General features: G+C 30.6%; 3 protein-coding genes across 6 annotated transcripts; 1 reads left to right on the forward strand and 2 right to left on the reverse strand.

Annotated features, from left to right (window-relative positions):
* The first annotated feature begins 556 nt into the window (after positions 1 to 556).
* Positions 557 to 5,260, forward strand: LOC148231488 (uncharacterized). Of its 2 annotated transcripts, none has more exons than XM_088192802.1 (2): positions 557 to 861; positions 3,541 to 5,260. In XM_088192802.1, exons 1-2 carry the CDS (start codon positions 633 to 635, stop codon positions 3,894 to 3,896), a joined length of 585 nt encoding a protein of 194 aa, XP_088048928.1. In that variant the 5' UTR covers positions 557 to 632; the 3' UTR covers positions 3,897 to 5,260. The 2 variants fall into 2 exon arrangements, with proteins under 2 accessions (XP_088048928.1, XP_088048930.1); XM_088192804.1 differs by having other exon boundaries at positions 557 to 920; positions 3,541 to 4,182.
* LOC148231489 (replication termination factor 2) lies at positions 4,045 to 8,023 on the reverse strand. The gene is made up of 4 exons (XM_088192801.1): positions 7,886 to 8,023; positions 7,622 to 7,801; positions 7,348 to 7,560; positions 4,045 to 5,266 (listed from the first exon to the last, which is right to left on the reverse strand). Exons 1-4 carry the CDS (start codon positions 7,952 to 7,954, stop codon positions 4,802 to 4,804), a joined length of 927 nt encoding a protein of 308 aa, XP_088048927.1. The 5' UTR covers positions 7,955 to 8,023; the 3' UTR covers positions 4,045 to 4,801.
* Positions 8,024 to 9,881: 1,858 nt separating this feature from the next.
* pigeon (gamma-secretase activating protein pigeon) lies at positions 9,882 to 18,112 on the reverse strand. Of its 3 annotated transcripts, none has more exons than XR_015810810.1 (13): positions 18,022 to 18,112; positions 17,433 to 17,861; positions 17,226 to 17,368; positions 15,369 to 15,500; positions 15,129 to 15,296; positions 14,590 to 15,069; positions 14,342 to 14,518; positions 14,075 to 14,272; positions 13,833 to 14,009; positions 13,511 to 13,745; positions 10,705 to 10,919; positions 10,424 to 10,633; positions 9,882 to 10,358 (listed from the first exon to the last, which is right to left on the reverse strand). XR_015810810.1 is itself a non-coding variant. In XM_088193256.1 (13 exons), exons 1-13 carry the CDS (start codon positions 18,080 to 18,082, stop codon positions 10,225 to 10,227), a joined length of 2,733 nt encoding a protein of 910 aa, XP_088049382.1. In that variant the 5' UTR covers positions 18,083 to 18,112; the 3' UTR covers positions 9,882 to 10,224. The 3 variants fall into 3 exon arrangements, 1 of the variants encoding a protein (XP_088049382.1); XM_088193256.1 differs by having other exon boundaries at positions 13,511 to 13,719; XR_015810811.1 differs by lacking the exon at positions 13,511 to 13,745.
* Between the last annotated feature and the right edge of the window lie 6,020 nt (positions 18,113 to 24,132).

A 24,132-nucleotide genomic window follows, 5' to 3' on the forward strand; every position in this document is an offset into this window, starting at 1 on the left:
TACGACGTTTTGGCCAAAATACTTTAAAGAAGAGAATAAATATGAAAACTGAGTTTTAATTCGTCAATATAATATTTTTATTAAAAGATAAGCAAGCGCAACATTAGCAAATACAATTGTTTTAGGATAAAATAACTTTTTATATGTGAGAAAGTTCGTGTGTTTTTTTTATGACATCTAGAATAATTTAAGACAAGCCGGAATATTGAGATTGCGAGAGCAAACATAATAATAATTTTTTTAATCGAGCTTTTCAAATCCTTTGCATGCATTAAATTAAAACCATTTGTGCAGGTATTTGATAACTGCACTGTTCTATTTTGTATATTAAAAAAAGTCAATATAATAAAAAGTTATATTTACACAAAATAATACAATCAAGTAATTAAACATATGTTGTGTGCCAATTTTGGTTAAGTTATTAAGTGAATTTTTTTATAAAAATATATTATTCGGGCTAATATGCATTTTATTTGTATCAATTTATCTCGTTTGATATAATTATTGTATTCAGTAATGAAAGAGTTGTGTGACAATGTTGCCAGGTGCGAAGAACGCAGTAGAAATTTATTGCACTGGCGAGCGGGTCGTGTTGTCAGTGACGGGAGCTCGGAAGTGGGCGAGGAAAAGGCATGGGCGAGGCTGGGGAGGCGGCGGAGTCTTCGGGGGCAGGGGCGGAGGCGGGAGGCAGCGGGGCCCCGCCCGGCGCCCTCACCTCGCCGGCGCCCCGCGTGCTCAAGCTCAAGAAGAGAGGGATCGTCTACCTGTCGACTATTCCGCCCCTCATGACCGTCGCCAAAGTCAGGGACATCTTCGGCCAGTACGGGGAGTTGGGCCGCGTCTATCTGCAGCTGCCCAAGAGTAATACACACGAGCTATCTTCTTCTCTAAGACACCGCATGTTTACTCGCCGCATGGAGGTTATTCTCTATGGAAAAAAATGCTTTCCTTCAATATTTTTTTTATTCTTGCTCCTCTCTGTTCATTTGTGCTTTGCGCAATATTCTATAGCTATCAATGAATACTAATAAATTATTCAATCTTCAAATTATATTTGCTGATTTTTTTTATAAAATGCTATAAATTTTTAACTACAATTTTATCAATCAAAATAGGCTCTATTTACTGAAATGGTCGTTTGCCAACGATTTAACCAACGATTTTTTAATAATAAGTCTAAGTGTGTATGAGGCAAAGTTTCAAATCCTAATTCGCTTAATTCATTATCATACATCAATATTCAAATCCAAATCCACTGTTTTCGATGCATTGAGCAACAATTGCTGTATTTAATTATTTTAAAGTATGGTTTTTTGTAGATATTTTTAAAATGTAAAAACTTTATTTTATAAACGATAAAATGTATTTATATAAAAAAAAGAATAAAGGCAGTATTTTTAAAATACAATATCTATTTAAGAATTCGGTTTCAAAAATGCAGAATAGACAATATCTTAAAAGTAATGATAAAATAATTTTAAAAAGTTAAAAATTAAAATATATGTAATTAATAAATTAGCTTTTGAAAAAAACTGCAATTGATCAAACAAGGTCTATTGCCTTTATATCAGATGACTCTCCAACTTTTTTCGATAACTATTATAGTCAATCATTCTAGTCTGTTTTGAATCATTGTGGATCTTTAATAGGTTTTGATGGTTTTTAAATTGGAAAAACTTCTTTCACCACTTTTTCAAAGTTAATAAAATTCTAAAGGCAATGTTAATATTTGGCCCAAAATTTAATACTGTAATGAATTTTAATATTTCACTTGGGGGACATATTTTTTCTACTATTGTGCACAGAACTTAATTGCGTTTATATCAAATGACTCTCAAATGGTTAAAATATAATTCCTTGCAATGATTAAAAAGCTTAGTCTTAGGCATCTTTCTCAAGTCATATATATATACAAATATATTATAAAGAACTTCAAAATATTTATTGTAATGATTGATTTGGGAAAATCTTAATTGCAGCATATTTATTGTGATGTAAATTATATAAAAAAAATGTATTTTTCTTTTCGATCGATAATAAGCTCATAACAATACTCATAATTAAACTCATAATTAAACTGCCTATTTTTTGATCTCATGCGATGTTTATTCAAAGTGTTTTACCGTCAATTTCAGAGGCCAATTCTGTTGCATTGACAATTATTTGTTTAAAAAAATCATCTTAACATGATTTTTTAAAATACTTTTTAATATTCTTTAACATTTGAATCACTGAGTTTAACTCTATCTACTTACAGTAGTACTTTCTGAGAATTAGTTATGTTCCAATCTAGTTTATCCACATTTCCCATATATTTATTATAGCGGTTTGAGGTGATTTTACTTGTTTCACAAAAAAATCGTATACTTATGGAACACAAGTAGTAGTTTTTCTTTCAATATAACCGAGTGACTAGTGCCGCTTCAAAATCCATGACCGCTCCTCAACAAAAATATACCTTTATACCTTGGAAACATTTTTGAATAGAATATTTGTCGGCGTATCTACTATGACCGAAATTCGCAGAATTTGTTCGTTGAATGAAACAAAATGTTGGAAAGGCCCACCTTTTATTATCGTTTAATGCTTACCTCAAAAACAGGTGCTAGCCGCAAATTTTTGTGAAGTTCGTTTTACGTTTTTGTATTTATTGTTTCAAAACCCAAATATTTTACCCAGTACTATAATTTAATTAAAATTAATTTATTTCTAGTTATTTAATTTATATGCAAATCTGCGCAAAACAAGTGCTGATACGGATCCAATCTTTATGTATATCAAATTCGTTTCAAACATTAGCTATTGTAAATATTATTTATATACAATAAATTCTATAAAATTATGTATTTAAAATGTTCCATCAATTCTGCTGCATTAATTCAATCGCAGCTGATCTTCATTCAAGTTATGTAATTTATATGCAGTTCTGCACAAAACATGATGAAACGACTCCAAAAAAATATATACAACAGATTTTTGAATAAAATTCTGTAATGAAGCTAATTTTGTTTCTCACAAACTTTATTTAATTGAAAAATAAATGTGTTTTTTTCACTCTCATTAAATAAAAAAATATAGAGTTGAAACGGTTGCTTTGTGAGATTCAAGATGACTGTAGAATTAGCCAGTAGCGAAAGTTCACTTTTTGTAAAACCTACGATGGGAATGGTTCATTCTTTATCATTATGGATCTTGGAACACGTGCATATATCCTCAAATTTCATTACTATGTATGTACTTAATGAATTTTCTCCAAAAATACCGTATTTGAGATAATTTTAAAACATAGAGTTATCTGTAAAAAATCTAACGTGTAATTAAAACATATTTGATTTTACTATTTAACTTATCTAGTTATTATTTATTTATTGCTTTCTCATCTTGTATTTGACAAGAGTTTTAAAATCTTTAATTTTTCACTTACTTTAAAAAGTGTCCAAAAATATATAAAATGAGATTGAATTAAAAAAAACATTAATCTTAGATTTTGCAGATTTTAAAAATTTGAAAAAAATGCTAATGTAAAATTGTTTATTTCAGAAGACCTAGACACAAAGAAGAAGCGAAAGTCTCGCGTCAACTTCACCGAGGGCTGGGTCGAGTTTGAAAGCAAACGCGTTGCGAAACAAGTGTCGGAAATGTTAAATAACCAAAGGATAGGAACTAGGAAAAAATCGCGTTATTATGACATGGTGTGGAACATTAAATACCTACCGAGGTTTAAGTGGGTGCATCTAAGCGAACGTTTAGCATATGAGCGCGCTGTTTACAAACAGCGCCTCAGAACGGAGATAGCGCAGGCCAAGCGGGAGGCGACGTACTTCCAAGAGACCGTCGAGAAGAGTCAAAAGAAAAAGAAGAAAGGCGCGCGCGACGCCGACTCTGTCAAACAGTAAACCGTCGCACGAGTGATCCTTTCCGACGTTAAAGAGAATCTCTCGGGTCGATATGTACATGTAAAACGTTCATTTCTAGTGCTGTGTTAAATATAAGTAGTCATCATGTACATATAAGGGTAATATGCGGACGAGATAAATGATACTATTTATTTGTTAGCGATTCGTTTATTGTGTATATTGTACGATCTTCCGTGTTATGTTTGAAGTTGTTACGTTGTGTTCCAGAGCGACCGTGTATTCGTTTACAAAAAGACAAAACTACAAATAAAACATTTTTTTTGTACACGTGTTATTCATTCAACAGTCCGATCAAACGTCGTCTCTCTTTATCGGAGTACGGATAAGGAATTAGATCTATTTTTCTATCGCCGACTGGAGGGTGACTCAATACGCTGTGAGTGAATTCTCTATACACTTTGACACCGTCTAGACCTTTATCTTGCATTTTTTCAATGAACGATAGTTCCTTCTTGAATTGCTTTCTATAGATTTTTCGTATTTTTTGACAGCGCTTCCTACATATAAGATCACTGAAGAAAAACACGAATATTATTAAGCGTTTATAATTAATATTAATATTTTCACGTACTATGGTATCCTAAGATTTGTATAGCTCGGACAAATGCTGACATCGGAGTGTGCGGATTTGGTAAAAATAATTTTCGGCAATGTGCTCTTAGACATGTCGGAATTTTGAGGAAGTTAGATTACATAAAAGTGTATCGTTGCTATGGTAATCAGCCTCATAACTACGATGTTATGATAACAGAAACACCTTAAGGGCGGGGGTGTGGGGTTGCATGTCTAGAAATGAAGTAGGGCTTCAAAGTATCGAACAAAGTTTTATTCGTGTCATTCACGCAAAGTGTATTATCAAAAGTTAGATTGAGACATCGGCGTACTTAATTATAAAACGGATTATAAGTGATCCAGTGAGCTCTTTTCTGTTCTTGTTCGGATTTGTGAGTCGTGAAGAGGGATTTGAAGACGTCTGTGGCTTTGGGATCTTTGGCCACGCTGTAATCTTCTTTGGCTTTCTTGTATTGGGGATCTTGAATCGAAGAGATTCCGGGTCGTTTGCCTTTACGTTTGATCTCGATAGTCTTTTTAAGAGTTGGCACCATGATCGGCGTTCCTTGGGGCTTCGAGCAGCTAGGTTTTGAATCATCTTCTGTTTTGATTTCGATTCCGTCTGAAGCCGTTGCAGCCTCTTGAGTTACGGTCGCGCTCTCGAGTCGAGCAGACTTATTTTTCTTCTTTAATTTCAATGTTGCTTGCCTTGTCGCTATGTTTTCGCGCATGGTTTCAATTTCATCATCCGGAGGGTTTATAACGACGACGTCTGATTTGTCGAAGGGCTCAAGACACTAGAAAAAATAAATCATTCATTATAACATTTAAATTTTCTATTTTAGGTTTCTGATACAATATTAGGTGCGATTTAAGAGGGAATTATTTTTGGAGATATATGAATTTAAATAAATACTTTGTACAATAAAATAATTGTGCATTACAATAAAACTGAGCATTAAATAATCTATGTTCAATTAAAAATATGAGATTGAGCAACATTTTATTTGTAGTGTGCACTACAAATAAAATGTTGTTAAAAAAATTGTTAAAAAAATCCTTATGAAAAAGTAGAGGTCAAAAATGTTTTATAGCATATAATCAATTAAAAAAAGAGATTTAGATATTTAATGATTGTGAAAACTTGACACATTTTGTGTATTTTTAAATGAAATTATATTATCACTAGTAGAAATATAATTTCAATAATTAGGCCAGTGATAATGTACCAAACAGTTGATTATAATTTCACTAGTCAATATCAGTGAAACTGTATTATTACACGTAACCTCAAACATGTTGGCCTTAACAGGTTGTGTGTCGCCCTACTGTTGTTTTAAACTCAATTTGTCAATTGCGAATCGTCCATTTGCTGTTCAAAGCAGGGGCTGTGGAGACGTTTAAAAATTTACTGACTCTGACTTTATCTTAATAAGATTATTTTAATCAGCATATTATTGATAGCAATAAAAATAATGTCAACGATTTTCAAATTATAAAAAATAAAAGGATTTAAAAAAAACATTAAGCAAAATATTTCCATGTGTACCTAATTAACATTTATTGACTTATTATAATGATATATGTAAAAAAGTAAGGAGTGCTATTCAACAGGGAATTATTTTAAGAGATATATGCATTTAAATAAATACGCTGTTCCATAAAACGAATTATTTGTGCATCGATGAAATGTAAATCTTCGGATTTTTCTTCCAAAAAGGATTCGTTGCATAGTTATTCACAAGCAATTCGTTTTATGGAACAATTATTTTATATAATGCTCATTTAAATTGTCCTTTAAAAAACGTGTTTTCGAGTAAATGTTCTAAAAAAATGTATTGTATTTAATGTTCTAAAAAAAATGTTGTATATTTATTATTTACTTCAAAATATAAGAAAATAATATCAGTTTTTTGAAAAATATTTCAAGCATTAATTGATTAAAGAAATCATTAAGAAAAAGTTTAAAAATGTTTTATAACATACAATTTCGATATTTAAAGATTTTGACACATTTTTATGTTACACATGTGTATTTTTCAGCGATATTATATTTTCACTAGTAAAAATATAATTTCAATTACTAAGCTAGTGATAATGTATCAATCAGTTGATTTATAATTTCACTGGTCATTATCAGTGAAATTGTATTATTACACATACCTTGGAACATTTTGGCCTTACTGCTGTTGAAACTTAATTTGACAATTGCGAAACGTCTATTTGCTGTTCAAACACAAACCTAACTTAAATTAATATAATAATGATATAATGGTTTATTTGTTTATGTCAGCAAATTATTGTTTTACAACTATCAAATTGAGTTTTAAAGATAGTTTAGTTTAAATTATATTTTATTTACTGGTAAAAATGTATTCAGGTATGATTTCACTGAAACGCCAGTGAATATAACTTCACTGGTAACATACACCTAAATCGACCCAATTCTTGCCGACATTGCCAAGAGGAATTTTTTAATATTTATTGACAAAAATAGTCCATGAAAAATATGTGATGCCTGAATACACGTCTAAATGAGCTTTTTATGAAGTTAGTGCATAGTATGTTACCTTTATTTTGATTCATAGCACAAACATTTAGAAAGAAAAATGTTGCAGTTTAAAAAGGATGCTTATGAGATAAAGCAGATCATATCGATAAAAAATAAGTATATAATTGAGTTTTTTTTTAATAAATATTTGGGGATTTAAAACCCCTGGTTGATGTTTCTTTTGCCTCAAGTTAGTAAGAAGCAGTCGCTTGAGATGTTAAAATGATGATTTAAAAATTATATTTGTTTTTCCATTTTTTACATGTACACTAAGTGTACATCGCACTAAGATGTTTTAATTATTTTTGTGTGAGCATATATAATTACCAAATTGCAAACGTTAGATTTAACTTCTTTGTAGGCCCTTTCGGACATCACACATCCGCATGACCAAAAGAAGACAAATCTGAACCGTCCGGACATTTCCAATCCGATGATAGGACAGATGTAAGGCGAACCGCGCTCGTCTATAGCTCCCTCTGTCTTTTCAGCTTTGTGTTGGTAAGCCGGATTCTTTGTTAACCTCAAATCTTTGATGTCCTACAAAAATAATTAATATCAATAAACAAACGGACGTCAATAACGTAAAAGCTCGACATACCTTCATGCTTTTAATGTGACTGATTGTTTCTGGAATGTTGGCTTTGTCGAGAAGTGATTCGATTACGTTGCTTTTGGAATAAAGGCGTCCGAGTCCACAGGCTGTGATGGGTTCTTGCAAGACTTGCTGAGACATAGCGCAATGCCGCCATTTGAATGACATTTCTGCCTCTTTATCTTTCTAAAACATGTCAATAATATGGTATGAGTCATAATGGCGAAACGTCAGATTTGACAGTTTAAAAATGAAGCGTAAGAGCGTTACTTGTTCGGGTTTTTTCTTCATTCTGACGAGTTCATCCCGTTTGGGAATCGTACCGCCATCGCAACCCATGATTGAAGATGTTTTCTCTTCGAGTACAAAAGACGCGTGCCTGACAGACAGCTGCTGTCAAATAAAAGTGTTGCCAGTTGGCGTATTTGCGAACACGCATTAGCTGAATCAATTGTAAATGAAGTTTGTAATTTTTTTTAATAAACTAAACATATAATTTTTATAAATAAATACCAACATTATATTTTTATTAAGTGATAAAAAAAAATAAGTAAAATTTATTTCACGCTCTATATGTTCTTAATATTCCTAACGCGAGACAATTTTATATTTTACACTAAAGAAGAAAATAATTTGCATTAAATGGTGCAAACAGTAAAGAAGAATTTTGGCGAAGATGCTATTTATAAAAGAAAGGTTTATAATTGGTAAGAAAAATAAAGGACATTACGTTTCGTAATTGTCTATACATACATTATTAAAGAAATTGGCGAAAAAGTTTATATCTTGTAAGCTTCAGCATAAATCGAGTAGTAACCAAATTTGTTTCAAAACTATTAATTTTATACTAAAAATAGTACCTTCAATAAATTGCAAAGAAATTCTTAAATGACAACCTGGAAATTCTCCAACTCGTCATAAAAAGTCATTGAAGTACGGTTATGACATCGAAACAAAGGTCAAATCATTTTAATAAAGGCCCCTTCAGGATCAAAGACAAAAACTTACAACAAATTAAATCAAATGTCAAGATTTTAATCAATGTTTTAATAACAGTACATATAGCTTACTTTTTATTCTTAATAACAAGTCATAGGTTAATAAGAAAAATTGCCTTGGAGTTTTTTTGCCGAAGGCGAAAGATAATCTAAGCAAAATCATGATAACGCACAAGTACACATTTGTTTTTTGGTTAAAAACGACACCGTTGCGAAGCCTCTGCATCTAGATATAGCCCCATATAATTTCCGAGGAGGAAATGAGGCAAAAGTTGCCCAGTCAATGGTCGTTTCTTTATTATATAAATTTTCATAGTATTTCATTAAATGACATATTTTTCTGGCAAAATTCAAGGAGTCACGATTTCATTGCTTTTGACGTAAATTTTTGCCTTCTGAGAAGTGATAATAGTTTTTGCACTCTCCTATTGGCCAAAATTCGATTTAAATATATGTTGATCAGCTCTCTATAGAAGTTCGTAATAATGTATTTTGGACTTGACTAAACTTTTTAACTAGTTTTAGAACTTTCATTAGGTCAAGTTTGATTTTTTTAGTTCGTATAGGTTAGGTTTGGGCTTGAATAGCAAATGAACAGGGACGAAATTTTATGAATTTACTAGTGAAAATATAATTTCACTATAACATTTTTACATCGTATGTAAATAAATATTACTACGTATGGAAAAGTTGAAATCATATTATTTTACTAGCACCTGCCAGATAAATTATATTTTCATTGGTAAGAATATTTACCGGTGGAAATGTATTCCAATTACATTATGGGTGCCCATTTCTGTATTTATTTAGGTTTTATTATGGCAAAATTTGGCGGCACTCTGATAACACTAGCGTTACGGGCACATTCTCTTGGCGAACTTTGGCGGTCTTGCAACGGTCGGTGCAGCCTTGCACCCTGTCCAATCTTCTATATCTTCAACAAAATACTATTGCAGAGGCTCAATATTTGTCTAATTGCCACCAGTCGGAAAACATATTAAAAAAAATATTTTCTAGATAGATTCGAGACTATTTTTTATTTTTTTTGAGAGGGTACCCGATAATTTCTGGTTTAAATTCAGGGATGGCATTTTAGATTTTTCAGAAGGGGCAAAACTTGGCCAGTCAGTGGTCGGTTAAATATTTAGATTTCATTAAAATTCATATTATTTCATTAAATGTCATGTATTTTTTTGGTGTTTATGATTTCCGTTTATCTAAGGTGACCAGACTTCCTTTAGTGCCTTAAATTTTCGGGATAAAAATAATTTTTATTTTATAAGTACTCATTTTTAGTTTAATAAATTAACACATACATATATTACAATAAATTGACAACATAATAAATAAAATTGAAAACATTGTAAATAAATATATTGGCACAAAATAACTGGCATGCACCATAATTTGGTAATAAAATATCTAACATCGATTAGACTAGAACGAATCACTAAACACATACGCGAACAATTCAGATCAAATAGGTAAAGATTCTAAAAAACCTTTTACATCTTCCTTTGACTGTTCAATATTTAACGATACATTAAATACAATACACATTTACCATCTAATATTGCACTTAAACTTGAGTAAAATTCATAATATACATATTTAAGAATCGGCCAAAATGGTGGCGTCAATTAATAAATTAAAATCTAATTCATTTAAATTGGCTTTGGCCGTTAACAAGTCCAAAAACGTATCTAAAGGAGACAGTCGATCCGCTGATGGAAAAGCTGCGAGACCTGTAATAATTGAAGTTAATTATAATGCATATAATTTAGGAATAATGATATTTAAAAATCTATACCTCTTCTAGTATTTGTTATTCTGGAATGAGAGACAGGACGTGTTAAATGTGCGGGCTGTCCTGCAAGTACTGTCGCCGCATGATCTCTCGCTTTCAAAAGAACGGCTGTCGGATGAGAACAGTTCAACAGAGCTCTCCTTCCCCTGCCTTTTCCGCCCAGAGCCGCTAATCTTATTGCACGTAGTACTGTTTCACTATCATCGCCCGCTTCTATTATGTAATTCAATTTAAAAACTCAATATAAAACATTAAATTCAATAGTTTAATTAATATGCTCGTACCGTATATTATAGCCTTCAAAAAGTCTATTTGCAATTCGAAAATATTTCGATGGATATACTGCATGAAATTTGAAAAATTTAGTGTTTTATATCCCAAATAAGTGAAGAAGGACGAAAATCCTTGCGGTAGTGGAAACGCTATAGAATCTGTCGCTAAATAATAGCATTCTAGAGCTTTCAAAAGAACATAACGATGTTCTTCAGTCATCGAGTCACTGAAACATTAACGTCTATTACTTTTAATATTTAAAAATTCACATCAAAGCGATTAAAAATGTATAAATATACTAATCGATAAAGAAATACATATAAAGCGATAGAATTTAACTTCAAGACAAATCTAAAATCCGCGACCATCAAAATAGGAAGAAAAATCTTTTTGATGACTTAATACATACTATTACTTGATGAGTAATTTACATATAATGGATTATACGCACGTTTTTAAGGTGGTTTTATTAAGTAATATATATATGAGTTTGTAGTTCTACAGTTCTATTAAATACTCAAATTAAACATTTGCTAAGAACAACACAATATAAAGCAATACTTTTACTTAAAATAAGGCATGCGATGTGAGAAATAATTTGTATATTTTTTCTAGAGCATTAAGATATAACTTAATATAACATGGATCATTTATCAAACAATTTTTTTAAGTCTAATTTTTTATATAACATGAATAGGTTCATAAGATATAAGCATATAATAATTAGTACAGCTTTTTCTTGGTTATTTAATTTATATACATTATGTATTAGTGTTTGAGTGTCTCTAAAACTAAGAATGATATTCATTTAAACACAAAGACAATAATTACATATGTTTATGTAGAAATACATGCAGCGGTATCATTAGATTATTTAATATTTTTTTAAGATATTCAAAAAGTTTAAGATCAATTACACGAGTTTAAAAATTAAGAAAATTATGTTTCATGACATTTGACAGTTTTTAAAGATTTATTTTCTGCCTTCTCATTTGGATTTCTTTCCTGATAATCTTGGCGGTGAAAGTGATGAGCATATTGAATGTTTTCACCGACAAATAAAGGCCATGGAACAGCAATATCAAGGATTTTGGGTAACTTTTGTTGGTTTCTCACTCTAGAAACTGTTAATACACATAGAAGATGGAGCAATTTATATAAATAACATTATAAGCAATAAAGTCAAAGTGATCATGAAAATGGGCAAAAATTTAATTTCTGTGTTTTTACTCAAATGCTTATAACTTCTATATTTTCAAACCAATTTTCTTATTAAGATTGGGATTTAACACCCAATAAAGAAACTGGGACTAAAAGAAAATCTTTGTGTATCTTACAATAATTTTTTTTTCTTTCTTAAATTTTGCTTTAAATTATCTAAAATCGTCGATAAATTCATAAATAGTGCCTAAACTGATAATCTGATTAGAAAATGTTGTATTGACGGTTGATAGAAAATTTAATTTCATATTAAAAATACTTTGCAATAGGTCAACTAAAACCAGAGATATTTGCAAATAAGTAAAATCTCGTTTTTTTAAAAAAAAAATGAAAATGAAAAGTACGGAAATGTAGCAATATCTCGAAAACTGTTTTACTTTTTCGATTTTTGACTTCATTTTCGGATTCAGCACACGATTTTACATTTGAAATGACTATCAAATGTCATGGGTTAAAATCGCTGTAAACTAGTATGTATTAAAAAAAAACGATATTTATTTATTGTAAATCTTGTTGTAGTATGACAGTCGTAAGCCCAATGCGTTGCAACAGAGTCAACACCAATAAATAAGTGGTGAGAAACTAATGTCTATAAATCAGAGATTTATTAGAAATAATAATCGAGGATTTAAAACCTCTGGTCGATGGCAAAGGTTTGCTCTTAGCAATGAGCGCATCAAGGTCAGTTACTCCGGAACAATCATTTGAGGTCGATGTATACAAAATATTATAGGTAGTACTTTCGATTTTGTTAGTGTTTTTCTAATTTTAAATCATTTATATTAATTTGTATACTTAGTGTACATCATAGGAGCGCATGGATTTTTTTTAGTTATCAAAAATTTTATCTTGGTATTAGAAGAGATAGATCTTAGCAACATATATATATAAATATCTGATTTTTAGAGTCACTGGAAGGAGGACAATAAGAAAGAATCTTAGCACGTATATAGTAATTTTAATAGTATTTAGCTAAATATATTTCTAGTGCCTTCAATTTACATCAGATCCACGGATGTAAACATATGCTATTGATTATAATTTTTCACACACTTCATTAACGAAAAAAAATAACAAAGACATAAATATTGTCTTTAATAGATCATCAATGAATGTACTTCTCAAAACAGATACATTTGTGGGTCTACACAGGATGTATATATGTATGTATTGAGTTTCATAGAATTTATATTTTTAATCCACAAATAGGTGTCACTAATATAATTTTATTTAGTCGCACGGACTATTCCGGAATCCTCTATTAACGCATTTTTCTCCACTTTTCTTTATGAATAATAGATGCATTTGAAACGTGATGCTACAGAAGATTGCTTAGGTAACAAAGCATATAATTATAGTAAAATTTAATGGCCGTTAACTAAAAAAATTCTGCATTAAATGTATTTTAATAAAGAATTTCTATACATTCAATAGTTTTAGAGACGCTTAACGAATATAATATTTAGAGTCATTCAAAAAAGATCATCTCTTAAATTTATATAAAAATAAGTATTTATATGTATGTATATAAAAATGAAATATTTTTGAGTGTAGAAACGTTATTAGTAGGGCGAAAATGTTAATGCAATTAGTTACATGAAAGCAAAGCCACGTTCTTGGTCAGGTTTGGCGGTCGCCGACAGAGCTTTACAGAGAACCAAACAGAGGGTACGAGACGTTTCCAACTGAGCGGCAGCATAGCGAGTGGCCACCGAGTGAACGTGACTAGCGCTCCCCTGTGCACCTTGTCCAGCACCGGTAGAACTTCCATGCTTAAGCAGATGCATGCTTACTTCGCGCAAGTTCTGACGATAAAATGTAATTAGGATAACTATGAATAAACATATTGTTAATTCCATTAAGAAGTTGTTAACGTATTGGAATAATTTCTACGCTTTTCAACGAATTATCGCATTACCACAGATATGACATGTTCTTGCTTGCTAGCCGTGCAAGTGTCCAGTTCGATGAACGGCAGGAGAGACACGTCTGTCGAGTTGTTGGATTGAAATGAAAACGAAGGTGTAATGCGTCGCGCGGAGGGCGGAGCGCCAGCGGGAGATAACGGAGTGCTGCACCGCGATAGAGCTTCCGGCTTTTGTATTAAAATAAAAATTGCTTCAATTAATAATTAAAAAAAAAATAAGCTAATAAACTTACTTGATAACAAGCTAACGAGACTCTCAACTTTTCCAGTACTTGATGAGGCTTGAATCGCATTGTTATGGGTGATAAATAATCCCATAATCTAGTCCACATATCAGATCGGAAAGGGATTATTCGTTGACGAGGAGAGAGTAACATCATTGTCGTATTCCAAAGCTGCTCTTGACTGACCAATAAATTTACATCACTGATCTAAATCGATAAAGACTTTAATAAAAGCACCTCATTTAACAATAACATCAATATAAACACATAAAATACCTTCATCATGGATGATTTTAAATTTGTAGTGAACGGTAGAAGACGTAAGAGAGGTACGGCTGCAGTTGAGAGATAATTCTTAGTTGCAATGTAACTTCCTCCAATTAAAAATTCTTTCATTGTTGCATTGAAATTCCCGATCATGTCATTTGGTTTATTGCAAATATCCGATAGAAGCTAAATAAATATGCTTATTAAAATACATTGCTTATTTATTAATTAATACGAATACAATATTCAACGCTTACTTCTTCAACTATATCAAAAGATAAATCATGATGTAAGAAATAATGCAGAATGGCTAACTTATTCTCAATTTGAGGATCGGTTTTGAAAAGATTAATCAACAACGGATGAGAAAAATTCACTCTGACAATATCTAACGTTGCGAGATCGATCAGAACGTTTTTTCCATGCCCCAATAGCGATATCAGATGATCGCCCTGTACACTCATGTTCGACGGTATCACTATATGACAGCAAGGCTCATGACTCAAACCGATATCTAGCAGGTGAGTGAACAAATGGGGAAGATGCACCAAAAGATAGTCTTCTCTGTATAAAGAAAAAGTCGGCCGTAACGATTTTGCTAACGGCCACGCTAGATTTGATATCACACAATGAGTGACATATCCGTGATGCAATAACGTGATGGAGTATGCGAAGAAGATATCGCATCCCGGTCGTTCAAAATCTTGGGTTATAATATCGCTTGATTCGCTGGAAGACTAAAATTAAAATTGTGTAAATCTTACATTTAAAATATTTATATAATTGTTCATTTTACTTGGTATAAATAATGATGACAGATGCAGACAATTCCAGAGGGATGAGATACAATTTGCAAATCTAAAGAGCAGTCGTGAATTCTTAGTGGCACAGGATCGTCTTCGTATAATCCAGAGGAATTTTCGCTTGGATTTGATAGTTGAGGCAAGTTGAGCGGAATGTTTAACTATAAATAAAATAAAGGGTATTAGGGATGTGGAGATTTATATATAATAATGCTCGTCGTTGAGGAACTCACGACAGTCTCATGGGGCATATCAGTGTGAAATTGTAGTCCGGATAACGTTGGAGTTATATCCGATTGAGATTTGGAATCGTCGACTTCTATGGAGCTTTGTGCAGGAAGTCTATAATGAATATAATATAATACCTAGAAATAAATAAAAACATTGTATTAATATATTAAAAATAGTATTTAAATTTCAAAAAGAGTGCAACAAGGTAATACTTTGTCGCCCATTATGTTGAATAAGATGTCAGGAATATAGATATTTAGAGAGCTTAACGTTCAAAGATTTTTTCCTTTCAGATTTTTTAAACAGAATTACGAATTTTTTCAATTTTTGAATACCCGTCATTTTGATACAAATAAAAATTTATAAGAAAAGTTTCATAAAGATTTGAGTTTTACAGCAGTTATTGTGACCTTAAAAAATGTTATATTCCATATAAATAGCCAAAAAATATAATGAACATATTTTAATTTTTATTATAGAGTATTTTTAACAATACTGGTCGATTAGTGACATGCCAACGCCGCGTTTGCACACATCATTGAAGCAATTCAGGGCAAGCGCGAAAGTCATGTTAACACTCGAGTGACGTGTCTGTTTTCACCGCGTGAAGTATGATAACTTTTGAATTAAAAAAAAAAAAATTAAATATTTAGACTTGTATTGGTACATATGTTAGAATTATATTATCAGTGGTTTTCAATATGTGGGTCGCATAAGATTAAAATTAAAAATCATAAAAGTTATTTTATTTCTAGTTTAAAAAAATATTTACAAAGAAACTAAAGTCAAAACATCTGATAATCTTTTGTTTTTAATTAATTTGAATTCAAATACTCGTTGGTCGGTCAAGTGTTAAGACAACTTTTGCGCATGCGCCAAATTGCTTCATTATATGTGTACTCGTATATTAAGCCCTGCGTTGGCTTGTCGACCAGTACTTTGTTAACTTTTACTTTTTCCCTTTCAGATTTTTTAAATGAAGTTTTCGTCAAATCATTTCAATCAAATCTTCATATAACTCTTCTTCAAAATAGCCGCCATTTTGATTAAAAATGGCAGCTATTTTGAAGAAGAGTTATATGAAGATTTGATTCAGACTAATGTTCTCAAAAAATGTAATATTTTCTATATAAATAACCAAAAAATATGAAGAAAACATTTTTTTTATTTTAAAATTTATATTATAGAATATTTTAACCTATACCTTTTCCCTTTAAGATTTTTTATGCAGATTTACATTTTTTTTAAATTTTTGAATACCTTTCATTTTTAAAATCAAAATGACAGATCAGGTTAGCTAACGAACTAAGATAACATATTTATAAAGTCTATATTCAGGAAAAGTTTCATGTAAATTAAAACTACAGCAGTTATTGTGTCTTCAAAAAATGTAATATTCCATATAAATATCTAAGCACCATGGAGAAAATGTTTTTTAAAAATTTCATATTTAAATATTTATTATAGAATTTTTTTATTTTTTTCTCTATGATTTTTTTATATTAGTCATTATTTAAAAAAAACGGCGTCTCAGGCTGACTAATGAACCTAGCCGAGAATCCTATACAAGGTCTATTTTAAATATTTTTTTTTGGAAATCTAATTAACCCTTTGAGTAGTGAGATTTTTGCCCTCAATATTTTTTTAGAGCTATGATTTTAAAATTTTTTTAATAACCAACATTTTGAAAAAAATGGATTATACTGAGTAACTAAGCGATAAATGAATTATTTAAAAAAAATATTATAAATTGAATAAATAAGGAATTTATGTAAAAATTTACATGCTTTTTGGAAAATAAACCTTAATAAATTCAAATATAAAACATCTAAGATCTTGAGCGAATGTTTACGGTTTACCTGATGAACAGGATCCCACTGCGCCCACGAGAACGACTTTACAATTGTATCAGGTGTACTGAGTTGATGATCTAAAGTCCAAACATCATCATAAGATTGATCAGAACCATCGCATTCCATCTTCAGCGTATAAAGCTTAATATCTAAATTGAAAATAAACATTAACAATAGCCTAATAAAAAATCATTATAATAAAAAAATACGTACGTTCAAGGTGAGTCAACAATACAAACTTATCCACTATTTTTTTCGTCATGAACGATTCATTTAGTTTATAAAGAAACTGCATCATAATTTGCTTTTCTTTGTTTTCGGCTAGCAGTAGCGGCGCAATGTTATGTTTTGTTTTCAGATATAATAAATAAGGTTTGTACAAGAATTTGGTGGAGCATATTTCCGTTTGGATTTGATCTTTTACGACGTAGAGCAAGACTGTGTGCGAGTCGTTGACCGTAGCTTGTATTATGTTGACTTTCGAGTCGAACACGTATAGAGTTTTGAGCGTGTTTGTCTCGTTGGAGTACGAACCGACGTTCGTGACGTCTCGGCTGGACTGAGTCGAAGGACAGATCCACGTGAACAATTGTGTGCAATCTCGCTCTTGTCCCACGAGTCGCCATTCTCTCGGAACGGCGTCTGAAATAGATATAAAAGATGATTTATTATCGATTGATACAAGGGTGTAATAAAATGTCGATCAGCTGTTTTCAAGTTGGCGATATCTATCGATTGCGAGTGATAAGATTTGAGTTTATGGTTGAAGATAAGTCGATCTTTGGAAAGCATTAATACGAACCTAGCGGAGGTAACGGCCTAAGCCGCGTACAAAGACGCCGCGCCAAATTCTCGCGTGACATATTGTCAATAAAGTGACATTTCAATCTGTCATCAGTATTGCCATAACTGAAAATATCTTATTAGAAAATTACAGAGATAACAATTGTTTTATTACACACTTTATAAATAAAGTTGACCTTTTATATCTAAAATATCCCTACTAAAGTTATTATTATTTAATTAACCATATGAAATTATACACATTTACTTTCACGCGCCCATGCTATACATGAGATGGGTAAGTATATCCTCTTTTCTCTCGTATGTATTCGCTTGTACGTGTGCGAGCGAGATGCACAAGTGCATTTGATGGAACAAGACAGCTAGGGCAAGGTCACGCTCTGATTCGTTCTGACGTACGCATCAGACGGTGTTTCAATCGTGCGTCAGTATGTTTGCATATCGTCGGGAGAGTTACGTCGAAGCGCAGAATATCTCTGCGTTTATCAATTATTTTTCTACTTAACAATATTTAACATTGTTATAGATCAGTGGTCTTCAAACTGTGTTCCATGGAACCCTGGTCTTCAGCGGCACCTCAACTTTAATATACATCATATCTATAATATAGATGATGAGCTCGTTACCGAGTGTTCCCACTGCGATTTTATTGCTTTTGACGTGAATTTTTGTCTTCTAAGAAGTGATATTTGTTTTTGCGCCCTCTTATTGACCAAAATTTGGTTTGAATATACTTTGCCCAATACTTTCATGTCAGAAGCTCATAGTAATATCGATAAGAATAGTGCAAACAAACTATAGAGCAATATGCGAGATACAACATCATGTAACACTTGCCCTGACAGATGAGTTAGCTTAATTTGTATTTTGAATTTGAGCTTTTATTAGGTCAAGTTGGGTGTGCTAGGTTTGCGTTTGAACAACAAATGCATGTTTTGCATCTGTCAAATTGAATTTCATAAACATTTTAGAGCAGCTAGCGCTTATCAGTTAAATTATGTTTTTGCTAGTAATATTATATATCTACTGGTGAAAATGTATTTGGATTTCATTAGTGAAAATATAACTTCACTGAAAAATACACATTTACTCTTTCATTTATACATCGCACGTAAATAAATAATGATAAGTATGTAAATGTATATAATAATACTAGATATGGAAAAAATGTAATAATATAATTTTAATAGCACAAAAAGCAAAAATGTAATAAAACAGAATGCCAATGAATTATGGATTCGCTTGTATAGATGTACGTAGAGTTAATGATGTCAATGACAATGTGAATAATTTAAATTTAACATAATTGAATCAATCCTTAAACTCATTTATGCCGGTAAAAAACAAAACAAGAACAAATAATAATTTGGACGCACTCTTTAAAAAAATATAGGATTCTTCCACCAGTTGTCCCACTGAATTAAATAAAATTATACAATTCTCTCAAATCGATCCAATCGACATCAATTCTTAATGAAAGAATAAAATAATAATAAATTTCCGTCTATGTGATCTAGATGGAGAATTAATATTATTCTATAGTCTATTTATTTTCAAGAGTCAGTGCGCAAGAACTTTGTTTAACGCGTAATCATAACATGCTTTTAAATTTCTGCCCTGTGATTGGTCGTTCGCCGTAAGATCAATCGTTTCATTGAGAACGACCAAGCACAAGGCAGAAATTTAAGAGCACATTTTGATTACGCGTTAAACAATGTTCTTGCGCACTGACTCTTGAAAATAAATAGACTATAGTTATTCTAGTATTTCCTTTGATTATCCGCTATAAGTACCGTATCATCGGTATTTTGCATGTTCTTGTGTAAAACTCCGATTATTTTAATTCATTCTTTTGTGTTTAACAGTGCTTCGATAAAAATATTTCCTAAATTAATGTTTAAAACCATAAGGGATAAAATACATCATTGTTTAATTCCCAGCTGTATTTCTATATCATCCGACTATTGTCAGTATAGGTTGGATATAATTCAGAGATCTTTATCGTCTGATTCTATATATTTAAAATTTTTCCTCATTTTGGTGCGTTGGACTTTGTCAAGTGCTTTATCAAAGTCGATGAAGCTTGAGTAAACATCTACATTAATATCGCAACAACGTTTACAAAAATGAGTATCCTTTATTTCTAAATTGTATTTGGTATTTTGCCAATCTGATGATACATTTTTCGGTATATTCTGTTCTAATGTATATGTTAAAATATATTTTTTATTTTTTAGTATCTTAACAAACATTGATTTAAACTATTTCAATGGTTAGATACCTGTGTCATAAGTTGTACTGAACAACCTAACTAAAACTTTTGCTTTTATCTTGTCTCTTAATCGATGGACCATTAGAGGCAATTTCGATTCCATTAACTTGAAGACAAACATCGCTAAAGAGTTCTTCAACCTACTGCTTGCATATTGATAGATTTGTATTAATTTCTCTTACTAAATCGTTTAAGTTATTCTCTTTTATGGTTTCTAATTGTATAACTTATTTTTTTTGCATTCAGCCTTAGCTTGTCTCATTGCTTTATATTTATTTTCCTGTTTGTTTTTGTAGTGTTTACTTTCGTCCATTAGATCTGAATGATCATCTGTCATTTAACTATGTATTTTTATTTGCAGGTTGATTATGTTTCAATTTTTTTTTCTTCCCAAGTAGTTTAATCTTTTGTTGTATTATTTTATCTTTAAAAATCAAAAATCTGACACTTATTTGATTACAATTTAATAAAGAATTTTAATGAGAATTTGAAAGAAATGGTGCTATTGAATACCAGAGGGTCAAACTTAATGAGATACATGTAACACCAAAAAATGAATGGATTGAGTGGTTTTCGAGGAGTAAAAATTGCATGTTAAAGTTTTTTTTGAGTTACTAGGACAATACTAAACTAAAAACTCTATATTATTTATTTATAATACAAAAATAATCTGAAGATAAACTAATGTAAATAATTCGATAATATTTAACTTGAACTTTATCGAATTATTACTTGAGCCATTCAAGTAGTGATGTAATTTTATACTGATAAGAGGTAAAATTTCGACACTCTTGAAAATGTACCTTTCATAATAAAGTTAATTTAGTAAAACTGAATACCAATTACTATATAGTATATTTAGTAATTTATTAACTCATCAGGTTTCTAATTTTATTAAATTGCTATGAACTCATTTTGTTGCTCAAATTAATTCTTAATATTTATTATCTATTTTATAATTCAACAAGTTTCGTTTTCTTATCTTTGTTTATAATCAAACAAGCATATACTTATTGCTTACTAATTAATTTCACTTTTGTTCGTCATTATAAAAAATATGATTTTATAAATATCTTTTTTTAATGAACTTTTAATGAAAAATAATTTGTAAGAATACTATCTTTCACTACATAATGAAAAAAAAATATTTTTACATTACTGCGTTGACTATACTGGCTAAATATTTCCTTACAATTTTCTATAGAAATGCTATTTTATATATAATTTTGATTATATAGTTGATAGAGAAGCATTAATGAATATTAATGAAATTTAATTGATGTTAAGTTCAAAACATACTTAATTTAGTACAGGCTAATATAAATGTGTTTTTTCATCGCATCCTACCAGTTAGAATATAATAAATTTCACCTGAATAAATTCTAGAGTTTAATAGAAGCTGGCCTACCTATTATATATTACATCAATTTAATATAGAGATTTCCAAGCCTTCCAGAACTCTTGGAAATCGTTCATATTTACTCAGCAGGTAGTTGAAGGGCTGCTTATCTTCATGGCGAATGCTTATCTTTCACATACGTGTCAGTTATACGATTATAAGTTGCAATTACAAGTGAAAGTTGACTATAGAGCACATCAGGAATATTAAACAAATACACTAATTTAATTAATTTAAATAAAACAAAATTATATAAAAAACAAACATAAGAAATTACATATTAATATAGTTATATTGTACGAATATATTCCAACTAACAACATTATTACAAATATACATTAATTCACATTTAATTAAGTGTTTTAAAACGTAATTCTAAATAAAGGTTCTATTCAAACAAACCACCAAAAGAAGATGCCATATAAGAAACATGTAAATAATGATCGCTACAGATTTTCGAAAACCATAAATATTAATTCCCAGAATTGTGTCTTTAAAAGTACGATATTCTTTTATTTTTTTCATACATGGTACTCTCATTAAAGATCAATAATAATAGCTCATTGGTATGTATAAGTTCACAATATTATATGTATATGTATGTAAAAAAATAAGGTTGCATATCGTAACATGTAGACCAGGGGTAGCCAACCCGTGGCAAGCCTTGAACATTTTTCCGGCCCGCGAGATTTATCACACTTTTACAATTTAATTTTTAGTGTTATATATTTCTTTACAATGAGCGTTTAGTCATTATTATTATATATCTATGTTTACTTATTTAGAATAAAAGTAAACACAATAATAATAACTCATTATGTTTCAATTTTTCACTCCAAAAAAATGTCTATAGTGTATCTAAATCTAATATGGGGATATATAATTTTATATGTGGCCCGTGGAGTTATGATGTAATAACTTCAAAGTGGCCCGCAAGATCATTTGGGTTGGCCACCTCTGATGTAGACCAATGTCGCACTTCAAATAAACAAACTTTCTGCTTCTTATTTTGCCTTTAATAGATTAATAATTATCTAAGCATGTGTGGTAATATGTCATCATTATACTGTTTCAATTGAGTGCAGTACTGTGTGTGGCAACGTTGCGTTTATTAAAATGCCTTTCACGTATTTTTATTTATTAATTTGCTTGTATATAATATTTTATATACATCTTTATATTGTTTTATTATTTTTAAGATGGTTTTTGATTATATTAATAAAGTAAAATATTATTTGCCTATTTATAATATATTTTAATTTAAAATTCATAGTGGTTAAGTTTTAATTACAGAAGTAAACGAAAACATTTTTTTTTTATATATTTAGAAAATAATTTTCAGGCCTATGCTTTATATATAAACATAATATATTAAATAAATATAATTTGTAATATTGCTATTTTCACTTAACACTGCCCATTAGTTAAACAATATTTTTTTAATCTTTTCACTCTCGTTTTTATATTAAAATTTTATAGTTTCATATTTGCCCATAATATAATTTACACGTCTGCTTACCCATTAAAAATAATCTAACATAAATGGCAAAATACCAAAATGGGGCTAGAACTAAATGAGCGTGACACTTGCCGCAACTGCAATCAGCTTATTCATTTGTGCCGCCTGGGGCGATTCTTAAATTTGCCTCTCCCCCGCCCCAAATTTTTTAACCATAAACTTATATTCGAATCTTTTTGCCGTGATTTTTTTTTACTTAATAGACGTATTCGAAAATTGTGAAAAACATGAACTAAAAATAAGGGGAGGAGGACACCAATTAGCATTCTCTGTATACGCAGTTTTGTTAGTAACTATTATATTTTTTGTTTTATGGATAGCATACAGTTGTTTTTGTAGCTCTTTTTTTAGCGTTGATCTATTATTTTTATGTCTTAAATGCGTAAATTCAGTAAATAATTGTAATACAATAAACAACCACCTTATAATTATTATGTTAAATGCTAGTAGTTAATTTGAATTACTATAAATTTTAAATTATAATATGTATATATATATATAATAATTTATGGTAAAGTTGTTGTGGTCTTAATTTAAATGTATATCAGCAATATTTTTGGCTGAGCGGGTGCCACGATGATGCACAGGCCATACCCTATCTCTAATGCTTCCAGTTTTTGATTTTTTTTCACTACGTTGGGAATTTCTTGCTCATATGAATATTCGTCACAAAGCAACTTTTCAGAGTGGTTGCGAATTAGGGCGGGAATTAAAAAAAACATATTCCCTATATAATAGATAAATACGATATGATACATTGCGATCATTTTATATATTTTTAAAATGAGCAGTTGTCATATAATTATGCAGGGTGCCAGTCTAATACACGCTGGAGGCTCGCCATCAATCAGTGTGGGAGAGCAGACGGACCCCTCTCGGGTTAAATTCCAAACACTCGAGGGAAAGGGACGAGGTAGGG

This window comes from Plectrocnemia conspersa, unplaced genomic scaffold (assembly GCF_051122295.1).
Source record: "Plectrocnemia conspersa isolate PC_06_02 unplaced genomic scaffold, ASM5112229v1 ptg000009l, whole genome shotgun sequence".
In the NCBI taxonomy this organism is placed as follows: domain Eukaryota; kingdom Metazoa; phylum Arthropoda; class Insecta; order Trichoptera; family Polycentropodidae; genus Plectrocnemia; species Plectrocnemia conspersa.

Excerpts from the sequence above, each read along its gene's own strand:
- LOC148231488 (XM_088192802.1), top strand. The coding sequence starts at position 633 with ATGGGCGAGGCTGGGGAGGCGGCGGAGTCTTCGGGGGCAGGGGCGGAG. Across the intron at positions 862-3,540 it reads CTATCTGCAGCTGCCCAAGA|AAGACCTAGACACAAAGAAG; the intron begins GTAATACACACG and ends TGTTTATTTCAG.
- LOC148231489 (XM_088192801.1), bottom strand. The coding sequence starts at position 7,954 with ATGGGTTGCGATGGCGGTACGATTCCCAAACGGGATGAACTCGTCAGA. Across the intron at positions 7,802-7,885 it reads TGAAGAAAAAACCCGAACAA|AAAGATAAAGAGGCAGAAAT; the intron begins GTAACGCTCTTA and ends GACATGTTTTAG. Across the intron at positions 5,267-7,347 it reads AATCTAACGTTTGCAATTTG|TGTCTTGAGCCCTTCGACAA; the intron begins GTAATTATATAT and ends TATTTTTTCTAG.
- pigeon (XM_088193256.1), bottom strand. The coding sequence starts at position 18,082 with ATGTCACGCGAGAATTTGGCGCGGCGTCTTTGTACGCGGCTTAGGCCG. Across the intron at positions 15,501-17,225 it reads AGTGGGATCCTGTTCATCAG|GTATTATATTATATTCATTA; the intron begins GTAAACCGTAAA and ends ATTTATTTCTAG. Across the intron at positions 15,297-15,368 it reads ATATGCCCCATGAGACTGTC|TTAAACATTCCGCTCAACTT; the intron begins GTGAGTTCCTCA and ends TTTTATTTATAG.